General features: G+C 29.9%; 2 protein-coding genes across 3 annotated transcripts; both read right to left on the minus strand.

Moving 5' to 3' along the window:
• Positions 1 to 1,800: 1,800 nt before the first annotated feature.
• LOC148205705 (putative E3 ubiquitin-protein ligase RING1a) lies at positions 1,801 to 7,686 on the minus strand. Its single transcript, XM_088112909.1, has 6 exons — positions 7,500 to 7,686; positions 7,331 to 7,367; positions 3,245 to 3,303; positions 2,412 to 2,493; positions 2,192 to 2,312; positions 1,801 to 2,062 (listed from the first exon to the last, which is right to left on the minus strand). Exons 1-6 carry the CDS (start codon positions 7,573 to 7,575, stop codon positions 1,964 to 1,966), a joined length of 474 nt encoding a protein of 157 aa, XP_087969035.1. The 5' UTR covers positions 7,576 to 7,686; the 3' UTR covers positions 1,801 to 1,963.
• A 5,344-nt stretch (positions 7,687 to 13,030) lies between these two features.
• Positions 13,031 to 18,037, minus strand: LOC148205706 (putative E3 ubiquitin-protein ligase RING1b). 2 transcript variants are annotated; one of them, XM_088111749.1, is made up of 11 exons: positions 17,914 to 18,037; positions 17,783 to 17,838; positions 17,625 to 17,670; positions 16,891 to 16,937; positions 15,463 to 15,544; positions 15,238 to 15,358; positions 15,110 to 15,154; positions 14,328 to 14,420; positions 13,871 to 13,978; positions 13,610 to 13,795; positions 13,031 to 13,325 (listed from the first exon to the last, which is right to left on the minus strand). In XM_088111749.1, the coding sequence occupies exons 2-11, from the start codon at positions 17,826 to 17,828 to the stop codon at positions 13,302 to 13,304; spliced, it is 798 nt and encodes a 265-aa protein (XP_087967875.1). In that variant the 5' UTR covers positions 17,829 to 17,838; positions 17,914 to 18,037; the 3' UTR covers positions 13,031 to 13,301. The 2 variants fall into 2 exon arrangements, with proteins under 2 accessions (XP_087967875.1, XP_087967868.1); XM_088111742.1 differs by having other exon boundaries at positions 14,328 to 14,435.
• Between the last annotated feature and the right edge of the window lie 7,696 nt (positions 18,038 to 25,733).

Below are 25,733 nucleotides of genomic sequence, written 5' to 3' on the forward strand. Positions count from 1 at the left end.
TTAAAATTCCGGTAACGTAAAAAATAACCCCTATTAAAATTGCAGATTTTGTAGTAATACACATGGTTTTCAAAAATATTTTCTACATAGAATATTTACTTAAATAATAGTTAATAAATAAAATTTACTGAACTCTTTTTTCCCAAAATAATATAATTCTTTTAATAATTTTTTTCAACTCATATATTATTCACAATATTTATTCAAATAAGTACTCTTAACAATTTGTTATCAAATTTGGTTGATGGTTGAATTATGATCTTCTTTTCAATACACCATCATAAAAATAGAATAAGTCAGATTTTGGTTTTTCGAAAACTATAGACTAACTTTTTAAAAAAAAATTAAAATTATTTTTCTTAAATTATTATTTTTGATAAATTTCATATAAACTATTAAATAATTAATATGTCTTGTATTATTAATAAATTTATAAATTTATAATGTATGTTATAGATAATATTGATTGATTTCTTCTAATTTGAATATATTAATTGTATCATCATTTCAACAAATAATACTTTTAATATTATTTTAACTTTTAATTTCAATTATTCGAAAGCAATTTTTATTAATACATTTAATTAAATAAAATTCGTATTTACAGTACTAACTTAATAGTTATTCTAAATTATAACTTATTTAATTTTTATCATCAAATAATTTTATTACTATTAAAAATGTAAAAAAGTTCTTAATTTTAAATGACAAAAATTCATTACACAAAAAAATATTCTAAAACATTCTGTTACTTAAGAAAAAATTGTAATATGTTATTTAATTAACAATGACATTTCAGCTTAATTTAATATATCATTTGATAGGCTAGACAAGTAACTCGATAAATTTATTAAGATGGATATAACAATTTTTCTTTATTTTAAAATTTCTTTGATTATTTGACTTGAAAAAAATAAAATTTACAAATGTTATTAAATTAAAGAAATTTTTTTATATAATTTTTAAATATTTATTACACTTAACATAAATATATATATATATATATATATATATATATATATCTCTTATATCATTTGGTTGTTATAAATAAGTTATTGTAATAAATTTAATTTCGCAAATTTGTATACATTATTCATAATTAAATTAATAAATACACTCACATTATTAATTTAAATTAATTTTAATTTTTTTTCATTTTCATTGTCAACTAATTTAATATTTTTTAAGAAAACCTCAATATTAAATAAATTTAAAAATTTATTTAAATTATTATAAAATAAATTTTAAATATTACCGATGTTGTAAAATATTAAATTTTTTTACTATATGTTTTATAAGTCTTAAAATATTTTAAAATTTCAGTATTTTAAAAAAATGGAAAAATTGAAAAGATAGTTTGGTTTTCAAGGAATTAAATATTAATTTATTTATTTTCTATAATAATGTGCTAAAATAAATTTTACAATTCAATTTAATCAAAATTCTAATAATGAACAGCAAACTGTACTGCTTAGGTAAATTTTGTTAGTATGTTTTCGGAAAAATTATTTCTAGAATCTGTGCTGCTTGATAACGTGGCACATTTGTAAGAAACTTTTTTAATATAAAATATTTAATTTATTCTCTAAAAAATATTTATCAAATGAGTTACCTGATTTAAGAAAGGACTCATTATACAAAGTATCGATCCCATATGTTTCATTTTAACATAAAATAGTTCATTAAGAACAGTAGTTTAAGACTCTAAAGTTGGTAAAATGACTTAAAGACTATATGTATTGCTTCATAAAGTCCCAACAGGATGAAAAATTATATAATATAATAATGTTGTTATAAAAAGTAGGAAAATAGTCAATATTGAGAACAAAGATATTTAAAAGGAAGTTGAATAAACATTGTTCAAAGATGATGAAAACTAGCATAAAGTAACCGAAAAACATAAAATTAAAGGTTGAAAGCAACACATATGGCAGATTCTTTGTTTGGTTCAGCTTCTGTCTTCTCAGTCTTTTCTGATTGTTCTGCGTCTCCTTGCAAACCCTACAGCGGTTGCCCTGGCCTTCTGTTTCCTCTCCAATTCTTTTATTTGACGTCGGAAAGACTGCCACATGGAAATCTTAATTATTAAACATCCGTATTTGAAAATTACTAAGACATAAGCATGAACATGAATCATTAATTCACATAAATCAATGCATTTATTAATCGAAGGTTTAAAATATTGTCTTACCGCCTCCTCGTACTCTGCAATATCAGGATGGATGATAGAAATGAGATGATCATAGTGGCGATCATCCCCTAGTGTGCATCCGCCAGGATAATGTTCACGACAAACTGGGCATTCATTCTTGCTGCACTCAAACCACTCCAAATATTACAAAACCTACGACAACACTGTCAAAAAAATTCTGAGAGATAATGACGTATTAATTGCAAGTTTGAGGACTAACCAAAGGCGTATGGATTTCTCAATGCATTCTCCGCAAAACCGATGCAAGCATTCCATAACAATTTTGGTTTTTCGAATTACACCTTCACATAAAATGAAATCAACCATTTTATATGATTTCAAAAATTACGAATACAAATAAAAAAATGCTTTTTATTCTTTATTTGCTATATATATTTATATAATCTCCCAAACACATTAACATGTATTGTCACATTTCACATTAAATCAGGAAAGAAATAGAACTATGTGTTTAATTACCAAAATCTTACCTTAGATTTATACCTGTGTTTGGAGTCACCGTAAAACATTTTATTAATTTCAAATTATAAAAAAATTAAATATTAATTTAAATCTCACATTGAATAAATATAAAAATATTAAATATTATATAAGAATCAAGATTTATAAATTTTTTGAATTTTGCATTGAAAGTGATATAAATTATTTATAGAGATTAAACTTAAATCACATTATAACCGGTTAATCAAATAAATTATCCCTCTAGATTTTTATTTTTTATTAAAAAAATAAATCACCGTTATACTACAGTGCAAGACTATAAACATGTTAATGATCTGGTTACTTTACAGGGTTACTTGCATAATATATTTTTTATGTCCATTTACAAATGTAATATTTGGGCATGACTAATGAACATAATGTAATGGCAATTAACTGATGAAATTTAGATATATCATAAGTTTTTATTTATAAATTGCCCACAAAAAATCAGCAAAGCAATATATTAAGGCTTGAATATAGCATGTTTAAGAGAAACACATTTATAGCAAAAAAATAATTAAGTAATCTACCAACCGTTCTATTTCATACCTAGGCAGATAGGACACTGAAGATCCTCGCTTATATCTGACAAGTCTATTTCCATACAACTGTAAATAAACACCCAAAATGTCAAGTTGGTGTAATTTATATATGCCTTCCCCTCGAAGTTCATGCTAAAGAAAATAACATCCATGTTAAGAAAAGGGTTTTACATCATGCTGTAAAACTAAAACATATTTCCTTTTAATCAAACATGTTTTTTTCCTCTGGTTATGATGTAATCGCATTCTACATTACATTTTCATAGGGTAAAGCAAAACTCAGCATTTTTCTTTTGATAGAAATAAAAAGTTGAATAAATACTTCAACTCTTTATATAAAAGTCAGATATACATATCACAATATTTCTTACTCTAACACAAAATGTAGATAACAAAACAAAAATATCCAATTGTTAGGAAAATTCAATAACATTACGGAGAGTAAATTCAATAATATTAATACACATTTTACCCATATTATCAATCATACATTTGCCAACTAGCCATGTTAGAAAAATAATTTTTTTGATGAATAACATGATTCACATTTTAATGTTATTGTTTCATTCATGCCATCAATCAATAATGCAATTTATAAACTCATATTTCTTATTGTTGTGTTAAAAATAGACAAAACTATATAAAAACGACTAATACATTAACTTCTACAACTGACTAATATATTAACTATCTATAACAATTATAAAATAGTAATCATCCACAACGATTAATATATTAACTACTAACCAGAGTTAATATATTTAATTTTATCCCATTTAATTTTACCTAACAAAACATGACTATAAATTTAAATGTTGCTTCCTCTCGATTCTTCTACTCTTCGTCCCAATTTCGTCATGTCCAATGCAGATAGTGCTTTCTTCTTTCGTTAATAATTAGATTATTCGTTATGTTCGTGTCCAACTTATAGTTCATTTCTTTTTTTCATTTGTAGTACTTTTATTGTGGTCAACTTGTTCTTTGCATTCTCGGTGGTCATACTGGTTCTTATTTGTTCTTTGTCAAATTGTTTTTAGTCAAATTCTTGTTAATATGTCAAACTCCTTTTGAGAGATCTGACAACTCACACTTCACATCAATACATTGAGCTCTTTTTGAGTTGTCTACTATTCAAACAATACGAATTCTTTATCGAGCTATTAGGATTCTCCATCGAGCTATCAGAGTTATTGACATGCTCTATCGAGCTACTCAAACTCCCCACCAAGCTATCTACATCCTCAATCACGTTTTTCACATTCTTTGTCAAACTCTCTAAGCTACCCAAGAACCCCCACCGAGGTACTCAAGCTTTTCACATGCTCCACTAAGTTGTTCACTTGTTCTACCAAGCTATCTAGGCTATTCACTTCTCCACATAGTTGTTGAGGCTCTCTACAAACTCTACCGCGTATCCAAGCTATTTGTATATCTTATCAATCTCTCCAACTTATTCGATTTTCTTGCTAACCTATCCACGCTACTAAACTGTCTTGTTGAGTTCTTCATGCTACTCGATTGTCCTTCCAAGTTATTCAATTGGTTGTTCATGGTCCCCCAAGCTACGTGTGACCACCAACAACAACACTTCTTTTCCAACTTTTTCTATGAGGTTGGTCGTCTTTTCTTTTCATCAAATCAATAATTTTTAGTAAAATGTCTGATCTTGCCACAACTAAAGCATTTATCTGAGTGTTACTCCTTTTCATAATGGCCATACTTGACACATTTGAAGCACTCAATGTTTGACCGACCTCCTCTCCATAGACATCTTCCTCTTTTGTGCTAGATTCGACTGCTCTTTCTCTTCTTTTGTCCTCAACTTCTACCATCAAGATTGCATCATATGCCTAATCAGTACCATCATCTACTTTGAGTGTTCTAAGTGTAATGTGCCTTATTCTTCTTCTTCTTCTTCTTCCGCTACTTGTGTGCCTCAAGAAACCTGACAAGGTCTTCAACTGTGAGCGCTATAATAGGTTCTTGGACTCCTTTGTGCACACCATGTTCTCAAAGTCATTATTTAACTACCTCAAAATCTTCTCCACAATTTGTTTAGTAGACAAAGTCTCTCCATTTCTTCCATGTTGGTTCACCATAGTTTCAAATCGAGTTATGTACTCGACCATTCCTTTTGTTTCCTTCATTCTCATGCTCTTTAACTTGCTTTTGAGTTTTTAAAGCTAGACATGCTTCACTTGATCATCCGCCTTATACGTCTTCTCTAGAATGTTCGACACTTCTTTTAAAGATTTTACACTTACAATTTTCTCTAAACTAGAATCCTTCACAACTTGGTACAAAATGTACAAAGTTGCCATGCCGTTCGTACGCGCTGCTCTCAATGCATTCATTTGGACATTCGACCATTTTGTTGTGTTTTTTGGTCTACATAACCATTTTCCACCATCTCAATTTTCTTGGGTTTAAAAAAAAAACTTTCATTTTGAGACTCCAATTATCGCAGTTAACCGTTTTTGTCAATTGGGATAGGAACCCACTATTTGGAATTGACCATCTTTCTTTTTTTTCCTCACGTAGGCACTCAAATTAACTGGCTCTTAATACTACTTTATTAGGAAAACAAACTTTGATGAATAACTTGATTCACATTTCCATTTTGTTGTTTCATTATGCAATCAATAATACAATTTAAAACTCACTTATTTCTTATTTTATAGTTGTACTCAAAATAGATAAAAACCGTTAAATACATTGACAATCCACAATGACTAATATATTTAATTTATTCAATTTAAGTTTACCTAAAAGCCATATTAAATATATGATTGGCTTGTACAACATTTTTGTTGCATATATTCATATTTAATTCACATTGATCTAGCATATGTATAGTATTACTCTTACGTTAGGTGATGATCTATATATCAATCTAATTGATTTGGTTCAGCTAGCTAAAAGTTCTTTAAGTGTTTTCGTATCTAAATTGTAAGGATCTCATACTATATAAAATAGTATTGAACGTCTTTGTTTATTGGGTCTCATTTTAACCCTAGGTGAACTATTTGGGGCTCATTTTAACCCTAGGTGAACTCCATATAAAATATGTTATTCTCGGCAACCTTGGTGATGCTTGTTGTGGTCGTGACAGTCAAGACAATTTTTTTTGGAGGGCTTTATGCTTTGTTGCAGAGATATCTTAGCTATTATTTTTGCTTTGGAAAATGCTACATGTATTGATTTGGAGTGTTATCTGGCTTGAATGTGTTTCATTTCTTTATCTACCAGGTGTTCTACTTTCTGCTTCAGGAGTCATTCACGTTTGGCGAATTCTTACTCTGGCCGAAATCTCGAAGATCATTTCGTAGGAACTATTGGACATCCTTGGAAAATACACCTTTTCTTGTAGCTAATTAATAGCTCTTCAAGCATGAGTGCAGGATAGAAATGAAGGACATGCTCTTGGTAGTAAAGGTGATGAAATGTGAGACTAGCTTATGGAGTCCTGAATTAACTGATGTTTGCTACGTATGGAAGGAACTACGTATGGTATTGTTAACAGACAAGCTTTTGTCTGATGGATAGGATCAAACATTATAGATTTTAAGTCTCTCAAAAACATAAATGACTTTCCTATTTTCCACTTTACTAAATTTTTTATGCTAATCTTTGTTGTCTATATAAGTTTTGGTCTAATTCCCAATGATTCTTGATGTGTTTTTGCACACTAATTAACCTTTCATTCTTGAAAAAAATCCTTTCCCCACTACACATAAACACACAGGAAAATGACCAACAAACTAACCCCGAGCATGCATAAATCCAACTCATGCTCAAGTCAACAAAAGTAACCATCTTTGTTGAAGGATTCAACACCTAATTGAATCAATCATCCACTACCAGAGAAAAAACGCACGAGACAACGTGTGCATCACTCATAATTATATGCGAAAACTACAACAAACGCTTTAAAACACAACACACAAAACCATAAACACAAAACGAACCATTTCCAAGCAGAATCGAAATTAACATTAAATTTAAGAAGCAGCGAAACCGATCAAAAACGAAAACAGCTTATCGTGAAGTAAATGACTGAAGAAATGCAGAACGATGGATCAGTTTAACCTACAAGTCCTCGTCGCTCGATGAATTTCTTCGATCTGATTCTGAAGAAAACAAGGAAGCAAGAAATGAAAAATGAAAATCACAAATGATACACTGAGACAGTGAAATTGGGATTAAAATGGAAGAAGCAGTTATGCAAATCCAGACTTAATTCAGAGGAACATGACACATACCAACTTCATTTTCAGATTGCACTTCTTCTCGGGATTGCTCCGGTGGAGGCTCGTCGGGGAGGCTCAGTCCTGACATTGTTTTGTCTCCGATGAAAATCTATGAAGGAAATGAAAGCTTAACACGCTTCGTAGCTAGCAGTGCTACGAAGCGAAACAAGGATAAGTTGGCGAAGTGAGAGTTCAACAACGCGTTCAACCATAGAGAGACACCAGGTGCCAAAGTGCTGCATAAATAGTGACACCATGACTTCTACCTAAGTTTATACAATCAATCAGAACATGCCACGTGTAAAATGTCAGGGACACTAACCTGTTGACGCGAAATGTAAGCTTCTGTAATGAAATTGTATTAAAATAATTTTATAAAAACCTAAATTTATTATGATCAGCTGAGAATGAAAAATTCTTTATTGAAGATAATTAATGTAACACACAAATATATTAATTAATCTTTGCTGGCTATCATGTAAAATATTAAATTTGTTACAACATTTAATACATTATATAAACCAATTAATTATTTACCAAAAATATTTATTACAAGATTTAATTAAATTGTAAAAGTATTAAATTAAATTTATTACTCAACAAAAAAATATTTTACAACATTTTAATTTAATTGCAATAACGTATTGTTTCTGCGTAGTTTTGACAACTTTTCTTCTTTTAATGGTATTAGTATATTATTTAAATGAAGTTATCTTCAAATTTCTGCATCTGGTAATTAAAATATATTTTTACCAAAATAGAAAAAATAAAAATACAAACACGTTTGAGGATAAATGTTGACTATCTTTTACTTAATTATATAAACTACGTTATTTTATTTAATTTGTAACTGTTTTTCTTTTATATATATATATATATATATATATATATATATATATATATAATTATTTAAAACTTTTATTTATTAATGTAATCTCATAAAATTGTATTTTAGGAGTAGTGATTGTTTAAAAATAACGTGACTTATTTTAATATTAAATTATTTTATTATAAATAGTTTTGTTATAAACTAGTTTTATTATTTTAAAATATATTATCTCTTTAGAAAACATTTTTCTAAAGTTTTCTATCCTTTCTCTAAGAGTTCTGACTCCTAAGTATTCTATTTGATGATCAGAAAGTGTCTAGACGATCATGGCGTTAAGGTCTACAATTCTAGTCAATCAATTTCTATCACAAAGCAAGTAAGTTTTTATTATTTTTTTTTTCCTCTCTCGTTTCTAATATATTTTTAGAAGAAATTAAAGTAGTTGCATGTGTGATCATGTTTTCCATACTCATTCTTGGTTAATCTAAAGTTCTAAGGACCCTGTCCGTTTCCAATTTGATGTTTCGTAAGTTCGTCTAAAGATTCCTTGCGTTTAAAGTAATTGGTAGAGCATTCTTTGAGTCGGGCAATTTATTTTGAGATAAGGGGAGCTAAACCTTGTTTTAGATTATTTTGGTGGTTTGAATTTAGTATCTTTATGTAGTATAATTTGAATTGCATGTATTTGAAATGATTGTTCTAGTAATGTTTGAGTTTGAATAATAATCAATGTTTGTTTGATGATTGAATGTTTGGTACTATATGAAATTCATGTTGAAATATGTTAGTGTGTAATTAAGTTATATTGATGTGATAAATTGAATTCAAAATGGTTGGAGTATAAAGGGATAAAATCAATAATTAGTCAAGGTCAAAAATAGGGGTTTTGATGAGTGTATTTAAGAAATAAGGACTGATGTAAGAATACTACTTGAGGCTGTTATTGAGTAATAAAAGACTTGTTAGAGGTGTTGATGGATTTAAATCTGTTTTGGAATAAAGGGGTAGTGATTTGTTGAAGTTTTAGAGTGTTTTAGTGTAAATTATGGTTTTGAGTAGTGACATTTTTTAGTCAAGGGTGTATAAACTGTTTTGAAGAGTTTGAAGTCTTTTATAAGGTCAATTAGAACTTGTCCACGGGTTTATATTAGAAAAATGGTTTAAACCCTTCCTTGGTCCTCATTTTTGTATGAAAATCTTAGTTTGGTCATCATTTTTTCATCTGTCTCAATTGGGTCATATTTTTTTGTAAAAATGAACACATTTTACCCTAACCGTTAAATTGTAACAAACGACGTTAGTTGGTGTTGACGTGTTGCATAATTAATACGCTGATGTCAAAATATTTTATTGCGTGGAATTTTTATTTAATTTGAGAGATTATGACATGGCACCGTTGTCACATAATTACAATTTAACACAACAACTATAAATAAATAAAGAAATGAAAGGAAAAAGGAGAGAGTGAGAGAACCTTTTCCAACATACAAAACCCAGATGAAAACTGCAGCAGAGATGAGACAGAGGAAGAGCATTCCGACTTTCTTGCGACCAGCGAACTTGCAGATCCAAAGGAACAACCTCTCCTTCTCCTTCTCCTTGAGCATCTTTGTTGCCTTTCGTGCAGAGTCGTTCTGTACCTGTTTATCCAAAGACCCATAACTTCCAGAACGAATTCCAATACCAAATGGAGCAGACATTTATGCCCCACTCATTCCTCGCCCTTCTCTTTCTCTCCACCCAAATCACGCATTCATCCACGCAACAAAATCCAACGCCACCAATTCCCAATGCACTCTCATCAATCCCACTCTCACTTCCAACTCAAAAATGGGAAAAAAAACAAATAAACAATAACAATAGGAATAAAACAAAGTTGATTCCCCTTTGTGGTTATTCAAGATCCCGAAATAACACAAAGAACAGAACCGAATGAAACTCGCGCCTCCTGAAAAATCAACTGAAATATATTCATGTTACACTTAAAAATTCTCCAGAAATGAGGACGAATCTAGGGTTTCTGATTGGCCCTGTAGGGTTTTCCGAAATCCGACACTGGGAAGAAATCCGGGATCGCAATATTCAAACTGTCAAAAAGAAATGGTTTATTTTTCCGCTGATCTGGAAGTGAGGAAGATGATCTCAGAGTCAGATAAAAATTTCATTGAATATTATTTAAAAGAGGGAAAATTACCTTATTAGGGATTAAAATTTTTATGAAAACAGAAACCTGAAAATTTGTGAACTCTTATAGCTGGTCTGCACAACATTTGCCTCTTTCAGACACTCGTGCCTCACTAATTATGACGTGGAATTGAAAAATGGCTCTCTCCCTCCTCATATTTTGACATCTGCTAACTTTCATAAATTATTGTCGTTAAATCAACAATGCCATTATTCTTAATCATTATCTTAACTCAACGTTGTTACAGTTCATCTGAAATCTCTCAAATTAATGTGTATCTGCAACTGAATCGAGAAGAATGGCATTTTTTTGGTCTGTGATTGTGTTGTAGATGGTGGGTGGCGCCGGTGGAGCAACAATGGGGGAGGAAGCAGAGGGGGAGGGAGGAGAAGATCTGGTTCTAATCAAAACATCACCACGTGGCCTTTCAAATCACCATTGTTTATTTAATTAAAGATTGTCATGTCATAATCTCTCAAATTAAATAAAAATTTCACGTAATAAAATATTTTGACATCAGCGTATTAATTATGCAACACGTCAGCACCAACTAACGCCGTTTGTTACAATTTAACGGTTAGGGTAAAATGTGTTCATTTTTACAAAAAATATGACCCAATTGAGATAGATGAAAAAATGATGACCAAACTGAGATTTTCATACAAAAATGAGGACCAAGGAAGGGTTTAAACCTAGAAAAATTTATCATAGAAGTGACAATTACATCATAGATTGAGTTTCTTAGTTCATTTTGGAGGTTTAGGTGTTGGAAATTGAAAGTAGGATGGCTGGAAGGAAATTGAGGTGTTGGAAGGATGCTAACAAGTGTAATTAGAGTTGGTTATGTAGTTGGTAAACTGATATATGGATTAGAAAGTGTTGTTTTGAGTTTAGGTACTTTTGGAACTGTCAAATGGACTTAATGAACCTAATTTTGAGTCCAATGATCAAATGGCTTTGTTTTAATTCTAAATATGCTTTTGCATAAGTTCTAGGGTGTAAGGAATCCATTTGGTCATTACAACAAGTCTCAAGTGCATCAAAGTTCATGAAAATAATGTCTTTCTCAATAGAGATGAGATATGAAATAATCTTCATATTTCTCCACCAATACTCCACAGTTTGTTGTCTTCACAAGGCTTTATGTGGCCTCAACCACCACGAGCTGGTACCAATTTTTTAGGAAAAAATGATTTTCAATAATATTTTCTTAATATTCTTCTGGTAACACTATATGTCAATCAAATACTTACAATTTATAGACTTACATATTGGCTTTTCACCTACAAAGTCATAAACTCTACCATTTATTCTTATTATTGTCTAATAACTACTACATTAATTTACTCATACTCATCTTTGCACTCTAAAATAGACAAAGCTCTTCAACAAAAAAATAATTTAATCAAATCTATCACATTTAACTTTACCCTAACACCAGAAGCTAAGTTCAACCTTACTATGTCCTTGTTTTTCATCAACCATTAGGGATTCTTCCCTATTGGCATGTTTCAAGGATGACACACTATGTTATTCATATGAATGCAAGAGACATAATTTATGTTTGTTATTTTACCAAATGTAAAAATTTATGTTTCTCGAATCTATGTCTAACATAAAATGAACATAAAAAATTTAAAATATTATATGTAAAAAAAGAAAAATCATATTAGTGTGTGTTGAGACCATATAACTTATGGTATTCACCTCACACTGAGTTTTGATATCTCCATTATGAGCTTGACAAATCCGGTTCAAATATTCAAAAATATCATCTTAAATTGTAGGGAGGGTTAACACACATAGGTTTATACTCTGGATCAAACACTCACGGATTTGTTTTTTATACTACGTTTAAAGACTTCTTATTATTGAAGATATCTTATGTATATATAAACTTATGCTCATTTCTTGTTTTCATCCAATGTGAGACTTTTTGTTTGTATCCTAACATAGGTTTAACAAGAGATGATTGATACTCTCTTTTGGAACTCCAAAACATCACACTTCTAAAGTGTTGCAATAATGGTATTCAACAAATTAAAGTGCACGGCGAAACATTTTCCTTTATAATTACTAACCATGATAAGAAACTAATTTTATGAAACTCAACATCATCACGGGGGATCAGATTGGTTGCAATAAATCTTACATTTATTAAAATAATCAACACAATAGTGACTGTTGGACAGAACAACTGAAATTTAAACTAAAAATGTTGAGGTTGATTTATCAAAACAAAATATATGCCTTAATCATACCAAAAACATGAGGATAGACTCTTCTACAAAGTTACATCCAACTTACAACAAAAGGTTAATATTGTTCAAACTTAGGATGTCAACCAAACCAGATTGCATACATAAAATCATGAGAATTGTGACTATCGGATGAAGATTGAACAAATCAAATTCCGAATTTGTGTTTTAAAATATGCCAAGGTTAAATATACGTCCTATCTTTAGACAGATAAAAGTTGCAAAATCCATGAAAATATGAATAAAACCTAATACTGATAGCACTAAAAGATTACCAAATACAACTTCATGCATATATTCTTAACCAAAATATTTGTGAAATAGTTTGGAACACCGAAAGTCGATACACTGTAAGGTCTCCACATATCCACGGTTCTGACTAACCGAAAATGTTGAGAACCTTTTTCTCCAACATGGGAAAAAATTATTAAAAGGGAAAAAACAACCAGACATTTTACTGTTCTGTTTAATTATTCAAATACACATAATAGTTCAAGGGTTTATTTCATCATCATCTGCTAATCCCAAGCATACGAATTCCACTACTTCATCTTATAAGCTAGGAGCTGCAAATAACAAATTCAAGAAGAAAAAAAATGAGATAATAAAAGAAGGAAAGCTAACAAGGTAGCAACAGTACTATAAAAGAGAAAACATAAGTATCTAATTATGCCTTATACTTTACGTCAGAAAAAGGACACTAAAATCCCTTCTTTTGAAAAGACACAGACGCACACCCATATATATAATCTAAGTTCCACCTATAAGATGATATCATTATATTTTATTTGCTTACATTCTTCACATAATATTTATTAAAAGGTTTTTGTAGGCTACATTTAGAGTTTACCAGATGACCACAGTTGGTGACATTCGGAGTGTAGAGTTGAGCCAAAGTTTCTTCATCTTGCAGAAGACGCAATTTGTCCTTGTCTGGATCAATGGTTATGTTACCAGTTACAACATTGGCTTCTGATTCTTCTATCAAGAATAATTCAACTTGATCCGCCTGCAGCTCAGCTTTGATTTCAACATACTGCACATAGAAATCCAATCAGAATTAATATGAAATATAGCACACAAAAATGATTTACATGGAGAGATATATAACCTTGCACAGTGTCTTCACTGAGCAAGTAGGCCTGCATAAAAGATATGGTTCCTGCAAACTCGGTATCCTTTGCTCATCCAAAGAGATAAGCACAAGGTGAATCTCCATCTGAAATAACACAAGACCTAGTCATTGTATCATTGCAACAGTGCCAATGCCCATTACAGAAACATACAAAGAAAGAGAACTTAACAACGTTGCTGATAAATATTGTTAGATTGTGATACAAATTTATAGAAAGTTTACTATAATAAAATCTAAGAAACTATGGAAGTAGCAACTCCATGTAAAAGCAAAGATGCCTTCGTTTATGAGAAAGATGCCTTCGTTTATGAGAAAGATGCCTTCATTACTTCTAGCCAGAGTGACCTTGAAAGCTAGAAGTTCTTGTAGAGTCTATAGTCCAGTACTAGTAATGTATAAACAATTATTATTAGAAAAAAGAAAAAAAAAATACCTCGTCAACGTTCTCATCAGATTTACGTAGATGATCAACAAACTTGGCGAGACGATTACTCCTAGCCTTCTCGCCACTAACACTGGCGTTACTCTGTTGAAAACTTGCCTGTTGGTATTACAAATGGTATACTCAATGTAAAATAAAGAAAAAGAGAAACACCTTGTAGTTCAATAAGAATAACTCTAAAAAGTTATTGTTCAAACGTAAAACATTCAAATTATAACCTAAAGAGTGGATGGTTAGAAGAAAAAACATTACTATAGTTTGTTATTCAAGGCCTCTTCATAACTTGCATGATAAAGTAACAAAAACAATAAATGTCGTTATTTGTAAAGTTAAATAAGTTTTTGGTTATTTCTAAAAGTTAAATATATTTTTAATCTTTGAATTTTTATTCAAAATTAAAATTTGTTCATATTCTATATTTTACTACATTTTGATTTTTTAACTTTAAAAATAAACAGATATAATTCTTTTAACCTAGTTACGTTAACATATCAAATATATTTCTCAATTGACATTGAACTAAATATAGATAAAATAAAATAAACAATTCATACTATACTAGTATGAAAAGCATTTCACATGTAAAATAAATTTAATATAATTAATTTTAAAAAATTGCATTCATTTATTTTAAAAGTTTAAAGACTAAAATATATCAAAGTTTTGGACAATAACAAATTTTAATTTCTTTTCAAAATCGAAAACTAAAAACAAATCTAACCAATTTTTAATAAACATTTAAATATCAAAACTTTTTTTTAGCAAAGTTGCACCTCTTGATCATTTGTCCTCCTGGGCACACGCAAAGCCACTTCCCCCTGTGTCAGAAAACCATGTTCATGAGTTTTTTTATTCATATAAAGATATTTTTTAATCCTATACAACATTTCCATCTTATTACCTTTTTCTTGTACTTCACAACATGTGGCACTATGGCAGTAACTAAAGCATCGTATTGTGAATCTTCTCTCAGTGACAATTGACTATCAACATGAACATCACAAACAGGACACTTATTGACTCTACAATAAAACCAATTTGGATCCATTAGCACTTGTAAAAATAAACTAAGATATCCCAACTAAATCTGTAAGACAATAACATAGATTGCAGTTTGTGGACCAACCCAAGGCGCATGGATTTCTCAATGCATTCTTTGCAAAACTTATGTAAGCATTCCATCAGCGTCATTGTGTTCTGAATGAATCCTACACATAAAACGAAATAACGTATCTTTTACTATATAATTTGTAAATTGGGAAAGCAAATCAAATATGCCTTACATGCTGCATTATTTGACACATCAGTATATTGTTATAAAAGGTTCACCATTGCAGACGCCACATAAAATCTATTTAAAACAGGTAAATTTGTAAGAGATCATTATGTTGGTTCATTGCCACATAGATTGTCTGTACGAGAATTAAAACTTACAAGATTAATGTATCTCTTCCACAAAATGTTCTGAAAGTTTCAATATATGAACATGTTTCAACGAGTTTTGACTTAGTTATGGCAGAAAAATAATAGAAAAATGATATAGATTTTTCTGTAAACTAAATTTACTTTATGCTAAATATATATATATATATATATATATATATATATATAAATAAGTTTTTATAAATTAAATGGTATCTTTTGAATCTAAATCTTACCTTAGATTTCTGTCAAAATGGAATCTGTAGAAAAGTTTAATAATTTGAAATGATGAAGGTCGACAATTGCATGCATGTAACTAGAATGGACTATATGACAAGTAATTTTTAGAATCAAATATCCTTTTTATCTCTTGAAAAGAATTGAAGAATAGTTTTGAACACTCCAAGGGATATGTGATGAATGAGTTCACATATAATTTTTAAGCACAAGCACAAATCTAATATCACTATAATGAATCCTGAAAGTTCTTCTATTTCAATTGCACTTTCACTGTTTAGTAGTAAATATTATAACTTATGGGATATTCGAATGAAACTTTATCTTAATGTCTTCTATCGGATGTCGTTGAAAATGTGTACAAAGGTTCCACCCTATCAGACAATATAGTGGTTACTCAAATGAAAATTTACAAAAGAAGGAACTACAGAAAATTTAAAAAAAAAAAATAGAGCAACCTTGCTTGTTGCATTGTCATCCATTATGCTGACAAATAATGATGACCAATAAAATTTGGGAGTTTTTAAAGAAAGGGTGCGATGGAAATTAAAATAAAAGATGAAAGGGATGCAAGCTCAGATAATTTCGGGAATTTGGAACAATACAGGAATCAGAAATAATACTTTCACAAACTTTTTTTGCATAATAAACAAGGCAAGGCTTTTTGTTACTAAAATTTTCAAATGATAGAATTGCTCAAAATAATGTCACAATGCCAGTTTTATTTCTCTTCTTAATAAAGTCTTTACTAAAGGACACTAATCATAATGCATAACGGGGTGCTGGAGGATACAAGACATAATAAAAGGAGCTAAGGAACGCAGAAATTCATAAATTGATATTGTTTCCTTTGGTAGAACCTTAAGGAACAAGGCATCAGTAATAAATGACATACCTCGGCAGATACCACACTTCAAAATTGACAAATCCATAACCACGTACCTGTAAATAAACATTAGCAAACATTAATATTTAATATTTTAATGAGATGATTGTCAAAACTGCAAAATTCTCCACTCCTTGTCCTAGGTCAATGTATTGTGAGAAGAAATTGACACCCACTAGAACAGATGGTCGACACTGATTTTATTGATATCCTATGAAAGTATTGCTGAAAAGAAAAATACATAACTTTTCACACAAATCATGGCAAAGAAGTATTGTAAAGCAGTTTCATTTGAGGTGATCGATTTTCACCCAGCTATATTTGAGTTTTGAAGAACGTTATATTACTATAAAGTTGTGCATTTCTTAGCTTAAGAAAGCAGCAACCCAATGAAAAATGTCACTACATACTGATGTTAAAAATAGATTTACCAAAAACAAGTAGAATCCATATTAAAGTTTATGTTATATGAATCACGCTGAGGTAGAACCAAAATCGACACGGAAATTCAAGCAGCCAGATCGATTATCATGAAAAGTCAAAAGATTACAAAGTAAACAACTGAATAAAGAGAAAAGCACATGGAATACATACAGTAACACTCCGAAACACAACGCAAAATTACACTACAGACACAGAATCACGCATATAGACCGAACAGCAAAATCTACATAAAAATAACCACCAGAAAGGTCGATCAAAAAACAAAAACAGTGATTAACAAAGTAAACAGCATAGCGTACTCCTTGTCTTTGTCCAGGTTGCTCAAGGAACCGTTTTGCTCTGATTCTGAAGAAAACAAAGAAGAAATAAATGGGAAAAAAAAGGATTACAAACGAAAGACATGAATAAATGAAATTAAGATTAGAATTGAGAAGATTCAGACGGAAAGGGCACGTACCAGCTTCATCTTGGGGTTGCTCATGAGGGCGTTTCTGTGCTGACATTCTGTTTTCACTGAAACCAAATCCTATATGTGAACAAAACGAAAGCTTAAAACTCTTTGAAACTAGAAGCGCTATGTAGACAAACCTGTGTAATGAAGCTGGCAAAGTGAAGAGTTCAACAACGCGTTCAAGGATAAATGACAGAAGGTTGAAAATATATAACGATGAGTTGGATAGAAATGTTCGTGAAGCCTATCATAAAACGTTACTGAAAGTCTCATCGACTGATTAATTTAAAGTATATAAATAAATATAAATCTTCTTTTATAAATTATTCCACCCATATTTATTAATATTTACCTTTATATACGAAATATCATTATTCAAATATCATTAATTAATGCCGACTATGGTTAATTATTCAAAAGGTTCCTTCCTTTTTCATGATATAAAATATTCATTTATTGCAATATTTAATATATATATCTTTTCACATATTATTACGAGTTATTTTAATTTTATCATACCTTTATTAATGTTTAATTTCACATATCAAATATATATATTTTGACGTTGTTCACACTTTCTATCAACTTGTGAATTATCAGTGGTGGGGTGTGAATAAATTCGTGAAAAAATTCTTTAAATGAGGATACACTATTTTCTATTCAAATATCATTAAGTAATGCCGACTATGATTAATTATTGATAAGTTTTTTTCCCTTTTTATGATATAAAATATTCAATTTATTGCAACATTTAATACATATATAAAGAAACTTGCACAGACCCAGAAATAATTAGAGTTTGATATCTTTTCACACATTATTAAAAACTATCAAACATTTGTATTAAAATAACCTCAATCTCACGATAAATTGCATTACTTTAATAGTAGTATATGTGTAAGTTTATTACACTAATAAGTGCGGTAATAGGTCAACGATATTATTATCATATATATTTAATACAATATTTATTACAACAAAAAAAAATTGTTTTTGACTCGTTACTTTACAACTTTCTTTTATTATTTTTGTATTTTATTTACATTATTTAAATAAAATTATAATTTCTAAATATCCGTATTTGTTGATTATATCTCTCATAATACCCATTTTTTATAAAACCATCTGATCGGTATATTTGCTTGTATAAGAATGAAAATTATATTATATCCACTAGACCACAGTTCAGTAATTGTTGATCTTTTAGATTAGCAACATCGATGGAAAGAAACTTTGAAGCATAAAAAAATAGATAAACCGTGAGTTAAATTGGATTTTTGTGAAGCAAATATGCATAGTTTTAAAACGAGTCTTAGACAATTCCACTCACATAATAAAAAAAGTCTTAAAACTTAATTATCCTTATTTTATTTTATTGATAAATTATACGTAAAACAATATTGTAAATATTTCTTATGGTTGCGTCTGACTTTGTTATTTTTAATTTGGGTACTTAAATGTTATATTGTTAGTATTTGGAAGATGAATATTACTTTGTACATCTATATTTTTATTAAGAATTAAGATATATTTTAACTTATTTATATATATGTGTAAAATGATTGTCACTTATACATTTTCTTTTTTGCTATTTAATCAATATTTATAAAAAAAATTTCTAATAAAAAAAGTATTGGGAAGTGTAGCACGTATCATATGCTTCATTTAACATAGACAAAAAAAAATATTGCAATACAAAACGTTTAAAACAAAAATCACCAAAAAAATGTTATGATAAAATATGAAGTCATCAGAAAAGATAGTCTCACGAACTTTTTGTGACAAAAAAACCTAATTTTTATAAAACGGGTAACCCGGCTCGACCCGGTCCGGTTCACCACGAGTTGGTCATTTAGTGAGCAAACCCAACCTGGCTCACATATTAGCAAGCTGAAAAAATTTGAATCCGGTCCGACTCATCACGGGTTGGTGGGTTAAACGGGTTGGCTCACTAGCTCAATTATAAGTTTTTTTTAAAAATAAAAATATTATAATTTTTTGTAATTCCAATCTAGATAAATTTCACTCTAAAATGATGTTAAACTTCAAAGACAATTCAAAATTAAAAAAAGAATATCATAAAATTCAAGCGTAATACAAAAACAAACACAAAAGGCGAACAAATAAGTTTTAAATATTAATAATATTTGTATCACTTGTCCATTTATAATATTAGAGCCTTGAATAGATAAATTTATAATATTTTTCTCTCTTGGAACATATTTCTTTTATCCCCATCTACCCTATAATAAAAAAATGCTAATTAATAATATTAAAACATAAAATAATAAATAATTAAATTAGGTGGGTTGGTGAGCCAACCTGACTCACCATGGATTCAACCCTAATGAGTCGGGTACTAAGTGAGCTGGGTTGAAAACTAATCCTCATAAAAAAATTACATTTTTGTCAAATCCATCCGAGTTCAAACCTGCGATGAGTTGGGTTGATTCACGGGTTACAACCCATTTTGACAGCAGATACTACAAAGTAGCGAAAAGTAAAATCAGATAAACCTCTTCTCATGCCATCAAGAGAAGTGAATGCAGTACTCCTAAATGAATTGTGTTTCATACATAAAGGACACTTCTCACTTCTGAGTTATCAAATAAACCACATTATGTCAGTATAATTCTAAAGAAGTTGGCAAATGTATATCATTACACGTTTCATAAATCAACCAAAACTAAAAAATAAAATATGTCGTATCCTTGAACAAAGAACATAATGACATACTCCATATATGAAAATGACTGTTCAACCAAGATCTTCTTTGTCTGTTGGAACACCTTATCCACTTCCTTTATCCTATGACAAAAACAACATCATGTCAGCCTCATTTGTAAATATATATTTTATTAAATTTCATTCAATATTATTAAACAGTATAGTATAATTTAAAACAGATAAAGATACTTACAGCTACAATAGTAGTATCACCAAATATAGTAATCAATTCTGAAGGAATATGTCCTTCTTTCATTTCTATGTACCTAAGCATAACACGTTTTAGTGTTTTGAAATTTTCTTCAACTATAGCTAGCTTCTCCTTTAGACTAATTACTTCTTCCTTCAGTTGAGGGTTGGAAGCAGAATCAAAATTTGAGAAACTGTCACTTAATTTTGTAGTGGATTGAAACGTAACATTATGAACACTTCCAAATCCCAAAGATTGTACACCTCCAACATGATCTTTCTCCACCTCAATATGAGCAATATCATTGGTTAATATTTCTGAAATGCTGGCATTTTGACTTATTTCTTGTTTTTTCTTTTCCTGGAAGTTAAAAGAAATATTTCACGAATGTGTTTCAAGTTCAACCATACAAAGAAACAATAGAATAAACATCATTCATTTAATTTATTGTTCAAAAACTGACTAAGAACACACAAACCTAATTAGGGTTCGTATAGGTAATTATTCTGCCAGACAAAGAAAAATCATCAGACAACCATTATCAAATACGGAACCTTTCTGGCGTGTTCAATAACATTGTTACCTGAAGTTTTTTGCTTGTAATATCATAGCATATATAATGGTTACACCACAAATTATAAATTCACAATTTTTTTTTCATAACCATGAAAAACTATATTGAAAAATGAAATAAGTGGACTATTCCAATCTTTCTACAATTACTATTTACATAATCATATGTAGACATTCCGAACCTAATCTTGTTCTCATGCTAATGTGCATAGTTATTTGTGTCGTCTTACAACCCATCTAATACAATACATCGAACACTTAATTATATAACACATCCATTCAATACATCCAACTCTTAAACAATTATATAATTGTACAGTAGTCTGTAAATTGAATTATTAATTTCATGAGTTATATATATAGATAGATATGTATGTTTATATAGATAAGTATGTTTATAGTTTTACATGGTTTCGTAATTTTAAGGACATTGTGTCGACAAAAATCCTAAACATAATCATGTGTAGAAATTATTAGAGGTGAACTATTTTTCTATATAGGTATCAGTAATATTGTTTTTCATGTTTTTTTTTCTAAATTTTTTAAATTAGGAAATATAGATTATTTCATTTACGGGTGTTATATAATAAGTTTCATCTACTAATCGCTTAATTAATACTAAGAGTATAACTAGGGTTTGCCTTGGTTTAGATACATGTGTTAATATTTTTTGAAAGAAGTAAGAATGAATATATCGGTAGTTTTTTTAACTTTTTTTAGAAGTGTAAACTTCTATTTATACTGGATTTATAATATCATTTATATGTTGGAACACATTTGGACACAATGACGGATCTTCAAGAAATAATTGGAAAGTGCCAAAATTTTATCTATTAATGTAAATAATAGATATAAATACCTGGTCATTGAGTAGGGTGTTGGTCTGGTGAAAATTTGCAGATGAACTTATTTCTCTATCCACGTGGATTGTAGCAGATTCCTGTGGAATGTGTGTTTGTCGTTCTCCATCTTTTTTTGGCACACCAGAACACAATTCCTTTCCTGCGTTATTATCATTCAAAACCTCGTTTTCATTGGATACCTGAATTTCACCTGCATTTCTCAGCTTTCTGCCATCCCTCCTATCTTTACCTTCGCACTTCCTCATCCGCTCAAAAGCTACAGCTATCGCCCTTGCCTTTTTCTTTCTAGGCGATGTATCTCTTTCACTTGGAGCATTCTCGACACTCGAACTTGGAGCATTCTCGACACTCATAGCTTCCATCTTCTTACAAATTATAAACATTTTAATTATTAATATTACAACCCAAAGCGAATCTTCCAGAAAAAAAAATATTAACTCTAAACAATTCACGAAAACTATGACATATGTGTTATGATAAACTTAAATAGTCGAGGTTTATTAATAATTTTGTTTGAGTCTTATTTTACTAGTCTGGTCTAATAATATTTATTTTTATTTTATTAGAAATAAAATAGAATTGATATCAGTAATGATTTAATTTGTTGAAATAAGATAGTAATAAATTAAGTAGTTATTTTTATTTTGAGTGAGTTGATATTCTGTTTTTAGATTTTATTATTTGTATTTAGCTTAATGTAATATTTAGCTATTTAAAGGTTATCAAAGTTCAACGAAAATTATCACAATGAATTGAAAAGTCCAATCATAGTGTGTCATGTTTATTTTTCTACAAAGTGGTATCAGAGCTCTAGGTTGAGTACCGAGAGAAAAAAATCGAGAGAAAAAAGTCAAACATTGTGAGAGAAAAAATGAGTGCTTGAGTTTTTAGTGAGAGAAATGACAAAGGTAGTCAAGGAATGAGTGTACCATAGTTGTCGGGAAAGATCAATTACGACAATTGGTGTGTAGATGAAAGTCCTTTTTAAATCCCAAGGAGTATGAGAAGTAGTGGAGGATGGGTACAATGAACTCGTAGAGCATGAACACCAGATAGTGACCCAAATTGCTGCATTGAAAAAGACACAGGTGAAAGATAGATCGGCTTTGTACTTTCTGTATAATGCAGTGGATAAATCAGGTTTTGAGAAAATAGCTAATGCAAAGTTAGCAAAAGAAGCCTGGTAAATTTAGGAGATGGCATACAAAGGAGCTATCCACGTGAGGCAAGTCCAAGTACAAGCTCTCGTAAGAGAGTTTGACTTTATAACTCAAGTGCAAAAGATGGTCAACCAACTCAGAATGAACAAAGAAGATGTGCCTTCTAACCGGGCTGCAGAAAAGATATTATGAAATCCGATTGATGATTTTGAAAGTATTGTTATCACTATTAAAAAGACAAAGGATCTGTCAGCTCTCACTGTGGAGGAGTTAGCTGGGTCATTAAAGGTCCATGAACTGACAAGAAAAAGAAATAGAAGGAACTCGACGATCAAGCACTACAAGCACAACAGGTCACTATGTAAACGTGTGCAAATCGAGAAAATGCTACAACTGTAAGGTTGACCACATTGCAAAGTATTGTCAGGTTGAGACAAAGAGAGAGACAAATCTCCTTACTCAAGATGTAGAGGAAGAGTATGAAATCTTGTTGATGGCAAAGAGCTCGGATGTAGAGAGTGTGGACATGGAGAGCTTGGTCACAACAATGGATGAAGTGATCTCGATAAATGGTGCGACAAATGAGGAGAAGACAAACCTTAAGAAGAAACTCGGACAAAAAGATGAAGAGATGCAACAGATATAGAGGCTTTTGGATAAAGCTATGAGATTATGAATAAATAGAGGATTGAGCTTAAAGAGATGAAGAAGGCGACTAAAAACAAGGAGGAGGAAGCATTTAGTGTTCTTGAACCAGATAAAAATAGGAAAGAGGAAGATGAAGAGTTTGAGAAGAACTAGGGTATGAGAAACTTGGATACTGAGATAGTGAAAACTATGATGAGTAAAATTTTGGACGAGATGAAGAAGTCGGCCAATGTCATTAAGTGATCGGCCAAGATTGTTGAGAAATCACCTAAAGTCAAAAAGGAGTTGGTCGAGGTTACTAAGAAGTTGGGCTGAACAAAAAACACGTTGGTTAAACCATTAGAAGGTTCAGTTAAAATGAAAGACAACACAACCAACATGGAAAAAATGAAAAATCCAAATTTGATTGAAAGATGCAAGCTTAATGCATAGTGATACAATGGAAAACTGAATAAAAAATAGAAAATTTAAGTTTATGAAAAAAATTTGTTAAAATAAACTTCAATTTTTAAAGTTTATTAATAATTTTGTTGAAATCTTAATTTTTTATCTAGTAATATTTATTTTGGTTTTTTATTTATTTAAGTACAATATTTTTTATTTTATTAATATAAAATAAAAATATATTACATAATTAATTTTATTTTGAGTCAATTAATATTTTGTTTTTAGTTTTTATTATTTATATTTAATTCAACCTATTATAAAGATGGTCAAAATTCAATAAAAATTATCATTATTGAGAACTCTGTCATAATGTGTCAGCTTTATTTCTCTACAATATGTGTGTCCGAAGAATAAAAGGGTATACTATTTATTTAATGTATCCAAGAGAATAACTACTAATAATTATGAGGTACATCATGAGACATAACATTCTGTAAAGCATCAAACAATCATTGAATTATTTTTAATAAACATTCGTGTTTAGAAAATGTGTGAGAAGAGTCGAACCTCTTTATCATGACTACTCCGATTCTCAAGAAAAGCCAATTCCTCCTGAAGAGAAAACCAAGTTCATGAAGTTTGTTATACAGAGAAACAGTTTTATCAATCCAAGATTCAACATCTCCACCTTACCTGTTCCTCGTATTTATCAATATCTGGCACAAGAGCAGCAATTAGTTTATCAAAATTTGGATCTTCTCTCAGTGACCGTCGACTAGGAACATGCACACGACAAATAGGGCATTCATTGATACTGTAGTAAAACCAGTTCGAATTCGTTAGAACAGTACAACACGGTGCCAATATGTTTACCAACCCAATTAAATCTATGAGATAAATAGCATAGGTTGCAGTATAGGGACCAACCCAAGGCGCATGGATTTTTCGATGCATTCTTTGCAGAATCGATGAAGGCATTCCGTCACCGTTCTCGTATTTCGGATGATTCCTACACATGTAATGAAATAAATTATCTTTTTCTATATGACTTTAAAATTAGGAAAGCAAATAAAAAGTGCTTAATATGATGCATTTGAATCGTCTGTCATAAAAAATTCACCCATGCAGACACTAACAAAATCTATCTAGACGCTCTGATGGATCATTTGTTGGCTCTTTCTGCCATATAGATTGGCTTTAGGAGAATTAAAACTATCCAGATTAATGAAGGCTTTCGATAAAATCTTTTAAATTTTTAATTAAATTAAAAAAAAAGTTCGTGTACTTTTGATTTACTGAGATAGATTCATTTTCCAAATTTAACTAAAAATATGTCGTGAAGATTATTAGATACAAGCTAAAATTCCAGGAAAGGAAAAACAGTACTTTTGATGCTATTTCGTATATAT

This window comes from Vigna umbellata, chromosome 1 (assembly GCF_029865625.1).
Source record: "Vigna umbellata cultivar VRB3 chromosome 1, Vumbellata_1.0, whole genome shotgun sequence".
In the NCBI taxonomy this organism is placed as follows: domain Eukaryota; kingdom Viridiplantae; phylum Streptophyta; class Magnoliopsida; order Fabales; family Fabaceae; genus Vigna; species Vigna umbellata.

Coding starts and splice junctions, on each gene's coding strand:
- LOC148205706 (XM_088111742.1), bottom strand. CDS start 17,828: ATGTCAGCACAGAAACGCCCTCATGAGCAACCCCAAGATGAAGCTG. Junction 16,938..17,624: donor AACCTGGACAAAGACAAGGA/GTACGCTATGCT, acceptor GTTTATTTACAG/GTACGTGGTTATGGATTTGT. Junction 13,796..13,870: donor CAGTGAAGACACTGTGCAAG/GTTATATATCTC, acceptor TTCTATGTGCAG/TATGTTGAAATCAAAGCTGA.
- LOC148205705 (XM_088112909.1), bottom strand. CDS start 7,575: ATGTCAGGACTGAGCCTCCCCGACGAGCCTCCACCGGAGCAATCCCGA. Junction 2,494..3,244: donor TCAGTGTCCTATCTGCCTAG/GTATGAAATAGA, acceptor TTTTATGTGAAG/GTGTAATTCGAAAAACCAAA. Junction 2,063..2,191: donor TTGCAGAGTACGAGGAGGCG/GTAAGACAATAT, acceptor TCCATGTGGCAG/TCTTTCCGACGTCAAATAAA.